Below are 12,944 nucleotides of genomic sequence, written 5' to 3'. Positions count from 1 at the left end.
AAAATATAGAAAAAAAAATTTTTGACCTTATTAAAGGTGAAGTTAAATATAAAAATTTGGAAATTTTTAAACTAAAATTCATCATGATTCATAAAGAAATCTAATGATAAACTAAAGAACTTTAATGTCTGCACTTTTGAACATAATACCTAAAATTTACTCTGTCTCACTTCATACCAAAAATAAGCAGCATAAATAGCAGCATATCTTTTCACAGATAAAATTTGATTCTCAAACCTCTAGGATCCTAAGGTAGTAAGAAGAAATGAACTCTTTTAAAATATCTGTATTTGGGGATAATAAAACTATTATTGCAGGCTTTTTAAACATAGCATTTTTTAAAGATATGATCTGTCCCTCTAAATCCAGGTAAAACTAAATTGTACAATATACGGATCTATTTTGCAGATTTCACATAATTCGTGTGTTTAGCTGATGGAGAGCCCAAAGGCTACAAAGTCTCAAGCACAAAGAAAATCACTTACTAGGATTTTAAAATGGCCACAGAGCAAACTTGCCTTACCTGGCTTGGGAGCCATGTGCACTTTAACTGGATGGGATGGCTCACCAGAGCCCAACTTCTCCTCTATATGTTGTGACTGAATTAATTCCTTAGGCTCTTCTTTCTTTGGGCTTTTTCCTTTCTTCTCTCCACTCTCAAAGGTCTCTTTGGGGTCATCACTGAGTGTTTTAAGGTCACACTGTATATCCAATTTATTTATTAATGCAAAGTCACCTGCAACGCCCTCCTCCATGGTGGGTTCCATGGGCTCATCTACAAATCAGAAGTCAAAGTCCATCAGCTAGGCAATCTGACACAGTTAAGATACACACAGAAAAAAAAACAATACCCTTCTTTCCCATGTGGAAGAAACTACTGTGTGTGCATAAAACCCATTCTCTTGGCTTCCAAAGTAACAGAGCTGTAGTTAAGACTGTGGCACCCAAGCAAGGGTATGCACCCCAGTCCCTCTGCAAGTTGTGACCAAGCTTCCACCAATGGAACATAACCACATTGATATGTCCAATTTGGCCTCGCTTGTTTTTAAAGGAATTTTATAACCCTGAAATTTCACTCTTTATCCTACCCACTGGCTGGATTGGTGAAAACCAGAGTGACCTTGGAAATCACACATTGAAGGGAGTCCCACAACGGATGGGGGGAGGGAGGAGACAGAGTCACAGGCTAACATGGAACACCCAAGCTGGGTGGTTATATGAGGAAAGAAACAGAGTTCGATTATTTTTTAGTCACTGTATTTTGGTGTCTTTCTGTTACGGCTGTTTATCCTTCCATTCTATATCACTCATGAATTAAGCTGCAGACATAAATAATTTAGAAGCCTGTAACAAGTCAAATAAAGAACCAAATATAAAAGCTATGTGTAAAGACAAGCAACCATCAATTTATAAATGGAAGGCACCTCGAAGTTTATCTGAATATTAATTTTGAAACTCAGAACGTGATTCCCAGCCACTGAAAAAAATGTTTGACTAACAAAATTTATTTAGTCTTCATGATTATGTACAGACAGTACTAACCAGAGCTGCACCAAAATTCTGATGTTTCCAATGCCCGTTTGCCCCTGAACCTCTAGACCCGAGTCTTCCCGCCTCTTTACTGTTCACAGTTCTGCCAAGTCTGCTCCAGACTGTCCTGAATCTTGGTCTGTTAAGGACAGTATAGGAGGACAAAGAACTTACCTGTCCTGCTGGCCACTGTAACACCAGTGCTTAAAACAGAGACCGGCACACTGTGGGCACTGAAAACACACTTGGGCCATATTAACAAGTTAAAACTGGGATGGGAAGCTCCCAGGATTAAGTATTTTCTATGGCAGAAGTGAGAAAGAGCTCTAAGGATAGGCGGCATTCCCAATTATTATGCTCATGTGTTAGACACTGCCTGCATGAAAACTTTAAAAAGGAAAAGACAAGACACTGAAAAAACTGAAAAAGCAAAGTATCTGTAACGAAAGTTCACTAAATGTTTCTAATTATCTTGAAGGAAATTAACTCACAATTCAAAATTTATCACACAAATAAGAAAATTTCATATTCTATGATTTACTGAAGTAAGGGCTTCCTCCAACACAGAAAACCTGAGCTTTATGCATCATTCAAAGCGACCGTGCAATCTTGTGTCAGGTGCACCCAAGCACCTGTTTCTCAGACGTAACACCACCTTCCACTTACTTCACAAGGTGCTATCAGGATCAAGTAAGGTAAGAGTTGTCGCAGTACTGTGAAAACTAAAGTTCCAATAAACTCCAAGACATCACAGTATCATCAAAACTGTCCTCCACCTTCTTCCCAGGCTAAACTTTCCCTGACAGACATTCCCCATGTCCTTGACTTTCGGGCCAGTGGTAACAGTGACAGCAACACTAGCAGCAATGCCCCCCATCAGAGGAACGGCACTACCTGACCGCAGTAAGGACCCATTCCCCTACTTAAGAAATAACCGAAAGAGACCACCTTGGAAATCTACATCAACTGCAGGTAAAGAGGTTTTAAAGCCCCAACTCATCTTACCCTCACAATTTCCTTTGGAAATTTCCCCTTTAGCCAGAAATTTCAACATTTTTTTCAAAACCTTCTTGTGAGATTTTGATGGCTGAAACTGTAAAGGTCGGCACCTAGGAAAGCAAAATAAATATTTAAAAAGTGAACTCAAACTAGAAGAAATAAAATGAGTTCTGGACAGTAAGGCAAAACTCATGCCTGGGATTTCTGGGTAAAGGCAGGGCTTGACATAGCCTCTAGTTCCACCCCAAATCTCACTAAAACTACCTTAAGGAATTAGAAAAAAAGAAAAAGACATAAATTACTGAAAGAAAGGGAAGAGGAGAAATGCTGGAAGCTGCACAGAGCATGCACAAGTGGTAACTGACTTAGCAGCCAAAGAAGGTTGAATCCTAAGCCAACAGTGGGAAAAGCCAGAATGATAACTAATTTTCTCTACCTTACCCCTACAAATTTTAGGGATTGGTTGACACCTGATACCTCAGGAGATAAGCGTGAAGGGGGTCTGAAAATAGATCTCTTAAAAGTCTATTTTGGAAGCAGTTAGATGTCTGATGCCCTCCACTACTCCACACAGATGACTCCCCACACAACCCAGGAGAAAGTGGCACATTGAGTAAAAAATAGGGCCTCCCACATGAGGATGCAGGCACAGTGGAAAGCAATGGAAATGTACTAGAAACAAGAAGCTTAAATGAAAGTGTACCTACTGAATGCTGAGACCTCCAAACCATTCCCCAACCCAGCCACAAACACGGGCACTTTCTCTCCAGAATGTGACCAGACCTTGAGATCCCTCGAGATCCAAGGATCCCCACCCCTGGAAAGTCAGAATCGTCAGACACTCAAGAAGAACCTCTCCAAAGACAAGTAACAACAACACTGGAGAAGGTAACTTGGAGGATACCCAGGGAGAAGAGAGCCTAAAAATACAAACATCCTAAGAAGAACAAGCTCTTATTTCTCTTTAGCTATTACAGACACACAACAATGGGAGGTTATTAAAAAAAAAAAAAAAAAAGAGAGAGAGCGAGCGAGAGAGAATCCAAAACCAAAAATCTCTCAGAAGTAGAAATATAATAGAGGAAATAAACAATTAAACAGCGAGGAAATTTTCCAAAAGATACAACAAAGGGGATGGAAAATTGAAGAGAAAAAAAAAATTAGGGGCTCACTCTAAAAGTTCAATATCTCGGGCACCTGGGTGGCTCAGTCGGTTAAGCATCTGCCTTCCGCTCTGGTCAGGATACCAGGATCCTGGGATCGAGTCCCGCATTGGGCTCCTCACTTAGCAAGGAGCCTGCTTCTCCCTCTGCCTGCTTCTCCCTGTACTTGTACTCTCTCTATGTAATCATAGTAATCTCTCTCTGACAAGTAAGTAAATAAAAGTTGAATATCTGAATGAAGACCTTATAAAAGAAGAGAAGAAAAAACGGCAGGGTTGGAAGAAGTTGAACAAAATAGTAAAAGAAAATTCTGTGAAGTGAAGGATATGATAGGAGGCCCCAAGCAAGAACGGCCCTTTAAGTCTGTATGCAATGGATGCAAACAGACACATCATTAGATGTGGAATATCAGAACACTGGGGACAAAAAAACCTTCCAAAAAGAAAGAACATTTTGGACAAAGGAACAAGAATCAGAAGCAAAGCCTTCAAAATTCTAAAGCAAAATTATTTCCAGTCTACACTTCTATGGTCTGGCCAAACTAGAAGTCTGAGTGGTGAATTAAAACATTTCAAACAGGGGCACCTGGGTGGCTCAGTTGGTTGAGCGTCTGACTCTTGGTTTGGGTTCAGGTCATGATCTCAGGGTCATGAGATGGGGCCCCAAGTCAGGCTCTCTGTGCTGAGCATGGAGCCTACTTAGGATTCCCTCTCTCCCTCTCCCCCTGCCTCCACCCCCACTCACACACTAACTCTTTCTCTCTTAAAAAAAATTTTTTTCAAACATACAAAGTCTAAAAAAGGTACTTCTCATGTGCTTTATCCCGAGAAAGCTATTGGAAGATGAGCTGCACTAAAACAAGGAAATAATCCAAGAGGTCAGAGGAGACAGAAAACATGAGATCCAAAGAGAATCCCCAAGATGGCAGTAAAACGAGATCCCAGGGTGACAGTGATTCATCAGTTGGAAAGACAACCTGTCCAGATCATAGCAGGTCAGAAGACAGCACAGAGATATCATCAAGAGGACACAAGTGATAGAGGACAAGTGATAGAGGACCTGAAGCATCTAAACATACCACAACTGTGGGAAGATTTTTAAAATCGACTGGTGATGCGTAGGTACATAGAAGACTATGCAAACAAAAGAAGACCATGGAAAGCAAAAACTTGTGAAGGAAAGAAAATGTAATCATAGTACACTGCATGGTTCGACCATACAGCATATTTACAGGCCATAATACAGCAACTACACCATTCAATATTACGATCTTCTGAGCTGGGAAGTTAGCAATGAGGACAAAAAGGAGCTTGACTATGACAGGGGCAACAGGGATGAAATAAAATTAAATCCTTATCTTCCAAAGAGAGAAATCCAGAGATAATGAGAAAAAATAGAGTTGAATCCTTACCTTTTAAAAATAGAGACCCAGAGATATGAGAAAAACCCAAAGGTAATGAGATAAGGTTTCTGTAATTATATAAGCACATCATTTAAAGGTAGAAAGAAGAAAAAAAATCAGTTAAAAATTTGAGAGTACACTGGGAAACAGGAAATAGGGAGGTTCGGGGACTGCAATTTTGCAAAATAAGTTTATGGAACTGTTTGATTTTTAAATTACTAGCATATTTAATTCTATGTAAAAATAAAAACTAAAAAAAAAAAAAAAAATTCATAGCCAAGGAAGCTCACCCTCACACTCACATACAGCCCCTGACATCTAACAAGAAGCTACGTTGTAAGTTAGAATTGCCTTGCCTTTGCTTTAGGTCTCATTAGAACTACTGTCGTAAACAAAGTAAAAAAAAAAAAAGAAAGAAAGAAAGAAAAAACAGAACAGTAAATGACTCCATAATATCAATACATACAATGAAGTTGTGTAAAGGATAGCAATTCAGGAAATGTTTGTGATTTCATGGAAAAAAAAATCACATTTTATAATTTTTTTAAAATTTATTTATTTGATAGACAGAGATCACAAGTAAGGAGAGAGGCAGGCAGAGAGAGAGGAAGGGAAGCAGGCTCCCTGCTGAGCAGAGAGCCCCATGCAGGGCTCAATCCCAGGACCCTGAGATCATGACCTGAGCCGAAGGCAGAGGCTTTAACTCATTGAGCCACCCAGGCGCCCCTATAATTATTTTTGTTATGCAATGTTAATTGAATTCCTTTTCATAAAAACAAAATACCTGGAGCAGTGCTTTGCATTGAGAGACACCCAATAAATTACAGAAGCTTGGTCTTTTTCTTTAACCCACTGAAATGGACTTTTTTTTTAACCTCTTCTGATTAGAGATTCTCAGGGTTCTAGCAAATCAACTCCAGATTTATTCAAACAGAATCCTGGCCATAATCCAATAACAAATTGTTATTTGAAGGAAAAGGACTTCTGTCTTTGACGATGTCACTGCTTCATAACCATTAAAACTGCAAGAGGACATTTGGGGCACCTGGGTGGCTCAGTGGGTTAAGCCTCTGCCTTCGGCTCAGGTCATGATCTCAGGGTCCTGGGATCGAGCCCCACATTGGGCTCTCTGCTTGGCAGGGAGCCTGCTTCCCCCTCTCTCTCTCTGCCTACCTGTGATCTCTCTCTCTCTCTCTCTCTGTCAAATAAATAAATAAAATCTAAAAGAAAAAAAAAAAAACCCTGCAAGAGGACACCACAGCTGTCCTGGGATAGTAAGTGAGATGATGTCAGTAAACCAGACACCCATCTTTTCTCTTTATTGCTCCAGTCCTATGACCAGTTAGATAAAAGAAAGGATTCTTAACCAGGAATTAGTGGAACTTTGTGAGCCCAATGGGAGACCAAGATCATCCTAAAATTAGTATGCAAGATGTTATTACATATTTTTATCTATACACCCCCTCCCTTTTGTTTTGTTTTGCTGAAGAGAGGGTCTGTAACTTTTCATCAGATGGTCAAAAGTCTTTAATCCCAAAGCAAATTAAGAGCAATAAGGGAAAGAGGTATGAGGACCAGTCACAACATGATGGATACAACCGTGTTTGCAATGAAACTGTAGACAATGCTTAACGATGCAACATACTTTCCCTAGTTTGTACCAGAAGAAGAGGAAGGCAAGGAGCACAAGGGAGAAGAGGAGGATCTTTGTAACTTGAGAAGAATGGAAAATCCTTCCATGTCAGACTGGGGTTTGCTGGTTAAGCCATCACTTTGGAGGAAAATAGATATTTTAGTTTAAGTTTTACAATGAAGAAACCTGGACTCTAAATGTATGCGGCAGATTCAATGTCAGCCCTCCCCCTCCTCTACCGACAGATCCTATAGTACTGTTGTAGTGTGACTGTGTCCAGTCATACACCAGAATGTGGAAAGCCACAAGCTAAATTCTATAAGACAGTTGGTATCTAAAAGTAATTTGAGTATTTTCTAATATTCTCACAATATGTCTGAAATCATTGACAAGATTGCTAAGTAGGATACTTTTTCATATCCTATTTACACCCAAACTATTAAACAGTATTATTAAAAGCTACTGACGAAGTATAAATGTAGCACCAGTATGGAGAAAAGATACAACTCATTTGCTTTTCTTTATAAAGAGTCTAGCTGGAATGAAAATTAACATGTAAAAAAGCAAGATGTCACTAAAGAATTATACATACTCTTCAAATTATATATAGATCCGGGGCACCTGGTTGGCTCAGTAGGTTAAAGCCTCTGCCTTCAGTTCAGGTCATGATCCCAGGGTCCTAGGATTGAGTCCTGCATCGGGCTCTCTGCTCAGCAGGGAGCCCACTCCCTCCCACCCCCGCCTGCCTCTCTGCCTACCTGTGATCTCTCTCTGTCAAATAAATAAATAAAATCTTCAAAAAAAAAAATTATATATAGATCCTCTTTCTTACCTTATCGTGTACTGAGGACAACATGTTTGATTCATGACAGGCTTGTACACATATTTCCCACTTCTAAAATTAAAAAATAGTTTTGTTAATGTCTTACACATTTCTCACTTCTACCAAAGACTAGTCTAGGAGCACAAAATTGAGTAAAAATCTAACCAATAACATAAAAACATTTAGATTTACTCTTCATAACCTAAATAATCTTGCAACATAGACATACCGAAGACAGAGTACAGCCTTTTCCTAACCCTTGATATATGTACTCCAAACTTCTTTACCTCCATTAACCCTCTCAGCAGCACCTGCAATCCTTCCACGTCTCAACCCACCATCAATCCTCAACACCATAAAGGCAATCAGAGGAAAATCTACTCAAACTAAGTAACAGATGACATCAAAGAACCTCTGTGTAAAGGATGATAATGGTATCGTAGATGCGTTAAAAAGGAAAAAAGAAACCTTTCTTAGGAACATATATTTATTACAGGTATACTAATAGGATATACAAAATTGCTTTAAATTATTTTGTGGGGGAGGAAGGAACATCTTAGTCTGTTCAAGCTGATATAACAATATGCCACAGGCTGAGTGCTTATAAACAACATAAATGTATTCCTCATAGTTTGGTTGGGAAGTCCAAGACCAAGGTGCTATCATATTCTATGTCTGGTAAAGACAAGCTTCCTGGTTCATATTTCTGTTGTAAGCTCACATGGCAGAAGGGGCAAGGGAGCTCTCTGGGTCTCTTTTACAAGGGCACTAATCCCATTTGCGAGGACTCCACCCTCTGACCTAATCACTTGGCCCACCTCCAAATACTATCAAATTGGGGGTTAGGACTGAGCCCATGTACCTGGAGAAGGCGGTGAGAATGACACACCAACATTCACTCCATGCAAGGAGCAAGGAGAATTGATAAAACAAGATTGGCAAAATGTTAACAACTGTTGAAGCCTGCGGAGAGGACATGAGGTGTGCTATACTGTCCTCTCTACATTTACGTGTATTTGAAGTTCTCCTAATAAACATCTTTAAAAGGAGAAAAGAATCACTACACAAAGAAATAAAATAAAAAAAATTTCTTAAACCTCTTTCCAAAAACAGAAAAACATTTTAAAGGCAAACAATATTTTGCAATTATAAGAAAAGCCTGAGTAACAAGAGAAGTATCTTTGTATTAAAGAGCTTTACCTTCTCCATCCTCGATCTATAAGATCCTGATAATCCTGTACGGTCATTGAATGCGCCCACATGCCTGAAAAAATAAGTGTCATGTGCCGTGTTAATTACAGCAAGTTCAACTTTTTAAAAATTTTTTAAATTCAAAATATTTATTTCAAAATGTGAATACTGAAGCAAAAAAAAAAATCTAGCTCACACTGGAGAAATGAAAGTCTGCACATACTTCATACTTGTTTGACATACAACACAAATGGAAAAGATATTTATCTTAATTTTATTCATTTATTTATTTTTAAAGATTTTTATTTATTTATTTGACACAGAGAGAGAAAGCGAGAGAGGAAACACAAGCAGGGGGAGTTGGGAGAGGGAGAGGCAGGCTTCCCCCCGACCCCTCCCTGAGCAGGGAGCCTAATGTGGGACTCAATCCCAGAACCCTGGGATCCTGACCTGAGATGAAGGCAGAGGCTTTAACCCACTGAGCCACCCAGGCACCCTATTTATCTTAATTTTAAAAATCAAACATATCAAAGTGATTATATTTAATACAGGATTAGCCAATAGTCTCTATGACTTCATATATTTAAGGTCCTTACTGCAATCAGATTATATCACACTTATAAACCATAATAACATCCCCAATAATTTAATAAGATGGTCTCTACAGAAGAAGTGAAGAGGAAATGTTTTCTTAAGCATATAAATTTTCCTCATTTTTATGTTTTTAGCATAGCTTTGGATATTGAAAATAGAACAAAAATATAGAGCAATATTCCTTTTAAGTATAAAAACTGAAAATAATCGAAATGCCCAGGAACAGAAAAATGATTACAGGGACTATGATATTATCCATATGATGGGATAATTATGCAACCATTAAAAAAATGAAGACAATGAGAAAACATTAAAAGATATATTTGAATTGATGTTAAAGGAAAAGTAAATTTTTCTCTTGTAAACGGCAAACTGCATCAGAGATATGTAGAGGTAGGCTTGATAGTACAAAATATATTCAGAAACAGAAAGAAGCTTGGCAGGTGCTCACTGAATTACTTTATGAGCTTCAAATTCATCATCTATAAAATAGGAATAATAAAACCTACCCACCTAATAGGTGGGGTGCCCTACAGTAAAGATAATCAGAATTAAAATAAACATAATGGAAATTTACAGTTCTCTCTTTAGATGAAAAGGGTGAAAGCAGGTTTCTTCCACAGGACTTTAAACAAAGGACATCTATATTAATCAATTTCCTCTTACAAAATTACTGGGAAAATAATTAAGGATCTAAAAAAATATTCATTTTACACACCTTTAATACAAAGTGCTTATCACACACATACTGTAGTCACAATACTAAAATTCTGAAACGGGAGCAATCTCTAATACCCTAAGGCAACCACTGCCACCAGCTGGTGTGTTTCTCCTGGGTTTTTATCCTCCCAGAAATGTGATCATGTCACACACGTCATTTGCGTCCTGTTTTTCTCCCTTAAACCGCACACTCTAAACATTTTTCTGCTTAGCTCATCTTCATAACCATCACTCCTAATGACTGCATTATATTATGTTCTGCTCCCTCTTACCCACAAGCATCTAACAAACAATTTCAATTAGTAAGTGGACACACCATACTCGTCCAAATCATTCCCCTACCGTAGGGCATGCATATATATATATATATATATATATATACATACACATACATACACACACACACACATATATATATATTTTAAAGGAAACTACCTAAATTTGTATCTTCGTGTTTATCCCATTTTCCACAATGTTGGGCTATTCCTTAAAACAAAATTTTTTTTTATCTGCCAATACGTGACAGGGCAGGAAATAAATACAATGTTTTGTTTACAAACAACAAGTCTTCCGAAAGACACCTGAACTGTGACGGTGGCGGGGGGGGGGGGGGGAGAACAACAAAACAACGTGTAAGCTGGCTTTGTTGTCGTTCTGGAGGTGGGTGGAGGAATGACAAGGCATAGAAGCACCTGGTAAAATTTTCAGACACCTTAGTACAAACAGGCTCCCTCGCCAGCAGCGCCTTGGTGGGTCACCAGCGTCTTGCACACGCTTCCAGACATTTTATCCGGATGCCCATGCCCACGTATGCACACACACCTCTTCCTGCACAAACGGCCCACCCGACACGCCGCATTCTGCAATAAAAATCGGGGAAGATCCCACTTCGGCATCAGCACTTGGGGGTCCGCCCCAGCGGAACTGACCGCACTGTCGTGCTCCCTGGCACGGCATGCTGTCACACACTTAACCGTCTCCAAAGGACTGAAGACGGACACCTGTTTCCACACTTTGGGCCACGGCGAGACAATCATTATCTAGCCCGTCCCAGCACCTGCGTGAAGGATACGCTCCTAGGGGCTTCCCTGATGAATCAGAGCTGAAGTTCATTTTTAATTGGCAGCCACGGCCCAAACCTGCGAGCCGCTTTCCGTACACCCGCCTGGGACAGGATCCGGCCGGAGGATCCGCGCGTCCCTCGAGCCGGTCAGCCCGGGTCAGGGCGCCGCGACCCCCGAGGACGCCCGCCGGCCGCGGAGCCCCCGAGGCCCCGACGCCCTCCGCCGCCCGCCGGCCCCCTCACCATTGGAGCGACTGCCCGACTCATTCTTGCAATAGCCGCAGCGGTAGGAGTCCTCGCCCTCGAAATACTCCACGATGCTGGGCGAAAGAGCGGCCCAGGAAGCCATGGCCCCGGCCCTCCAAACGCGACGCGACCCAGCCCAGCCCCGCTGCCGCCGCCGCCGCCACCGCCACCGCCACCCCACAATGCTCCGCGCCGCCCGGGAGTCCCCGAGGCGCGCGCGAAGCTGCTCGGGCGCCCGCAGGCCGAGTTCGCCAGGAGTCCCGCACGTTGACGCCGCCCGCGCCATCTTGACCGAGGGCAGCCTTCCTCTATTTCCGTTCCTTCTCTAACCGGGACCGCCATCTTCGGTGAGGGTGAGGAGGAGAGAGGCCGTGAAGGGAAATAGTCTGAGAAGAAACGTCTGGGAGAGGGGAGTGAGAGTTGGGGGAGCCGGCCCTGTGCGCTCCCGGGCGAGGGGCTGGCGCGGGGCGCGGCGGGCGGTGCTAGAGTCGGATGTCGGCGGCCGCGCCAGCCCTGCCCGTTGGGACACTCACCGCAGGACACCTTGCCCTCCTCGGAGCCGCAGTAGCCGCAGTGGTAGCTGGCCTTGAGCCCTTTGTATTCCACCACCGAGGCCATGGCCGCCTCCAGGGTCCGCCAGGGCCGGCCACGCCTCTCCGCGCCCTGGGGCCGACCTCGGCGGAGCGCGGCGGCCCGCGGCGGGGAGGGGAGGAGGACTGAAGCCTGGCGGGTGCGTCCCTGCTCCTACCGCCTCCTCTGGGCTCCGGTCTTTGCTGGTGCCGGGGCCTGCGGAGACCTTAGCGAGTGTGGTATTCGTGCCCCCGGGCCCCGAGTTAGGGCCAACCCTTTGCATAATTCCTCGTCAAGCCGTCGCCAAGCATCGCTCATTGTCAGCGCCGTTTTACAGATGAGGAAACTGAGGCACGGAGGTTGTGAGTCAGTCTTTCCCGCAGGGCTCAGTATAAAAGTTACTATCTCGGGCGGTCCCTGACAACCATGTGGGTAGCCAGCTCGGGTATCTTCCAAACCAGCACGTCCACCCTTACGTGCCATGTGCAGGTGTTCTGTGAGTGGCCGGCGTAGTTGAATTGAACACTTGATGCTTTTAAAGCAAACAACTTTTGGAGCCAGTAGCCGCCTTCTGACGCTATAAGCCTATTGCTGCCACATCTTACAGCTTTGAAAGAGATCTCGATTTTTTAATGTTCCAGTATTTGTAAATGTTATTTTTTTTTTAAATTTTAACTGCAAGCAAAACAAAACATTTATGTAGGTTGAATTCAGCCTGTGGACTTCCCTATTTTAAAAAGATATTTATTTGACAGACAGAGATCACAAGTAGGCAGAGGCAGGCAGAGAGAGGAGGAAGTAGGCTCCCTGCTGAGCAGAGATCCTGATGTGGGGCTCCATCCCAGGACCCTGGGATCATGACCTGAGCTGAAGGCAGAGGCTTTAACCCACTGAGCCACCCAGGCACCCCTTAAAGAGGGTTGTTTTTTTTTTTTTTTAAGGAAGTAATAGTCTGGAGCAAAGTATAAAAATGAGTACTGCCAACAAGGTAATATTCCTTAATCTTAGTG

At 42.2% G+C, this 12,944-nt stretch overlaps 1 protein-coding gene across 7 annotated transcripts in view; it reads right to left on the bottom strand.

Moving 5' to 3' along the window:
- Positions 1–12,430, bottom strand: part of ATE1 (arginyltransferase 1) — a 161,631-nt gene extending 149,201 nt beyond the window's left edge. For 3 of the 7 annotated variants that reach the window (XM_080822854.1, XM_080822851.1, XM_080822850.1), the window contains exons 1-5: positions 11,898–12,430; positions 8,751–8,814; positions 7,560–7,622; positions 2,536–2,639; positions 524–775 (exon numbers count right to left, since the gene is read on the bottom strand). In XM_080822854.1, the coding sequence (XP_080678980.1) occupies positions 524–775; positions 2,536–2,639; positions 7,560–7,622; positions 8,751–8,814; positions 11,898–11,982 (568 nt within the window). In that variant the 5' untranslated portion in view covers positions 11,983–12,430. Of the gene's footprint in view, positions 1–523; positions 776–2,535; positions 2,640–7,559; positions 7,623–8,750; positions 8,815–11,361; positions 11,554–11,897 lie in introns of those variants that run through there. The other 4 variants (XM_080822853.1, XM_080822848.1, XM_080822852.1 and 1 more) reach the window with 3 other exon arrangements.
- Positions 12,431–12,944: the final 514 nt, after the last annotated feature.

The sequence above is a fragment of the Martes martes genome (assembly GCF_963455335.1).
Source record: "Martes martes genome assembly, chromosome: 14".
Classification (NCBI taxonomy): domain Eukaryota; kingdom Metazoa; phylum Chordata; class Mammalia; order Carnivora; family Mustelidae; genus Martes; species Martes martes.
The sequence above is the reverse complement of the archived record's forward strand: the minus strand, read 5'-3'. Positions and strand labels throughout refer to the sequence as shown.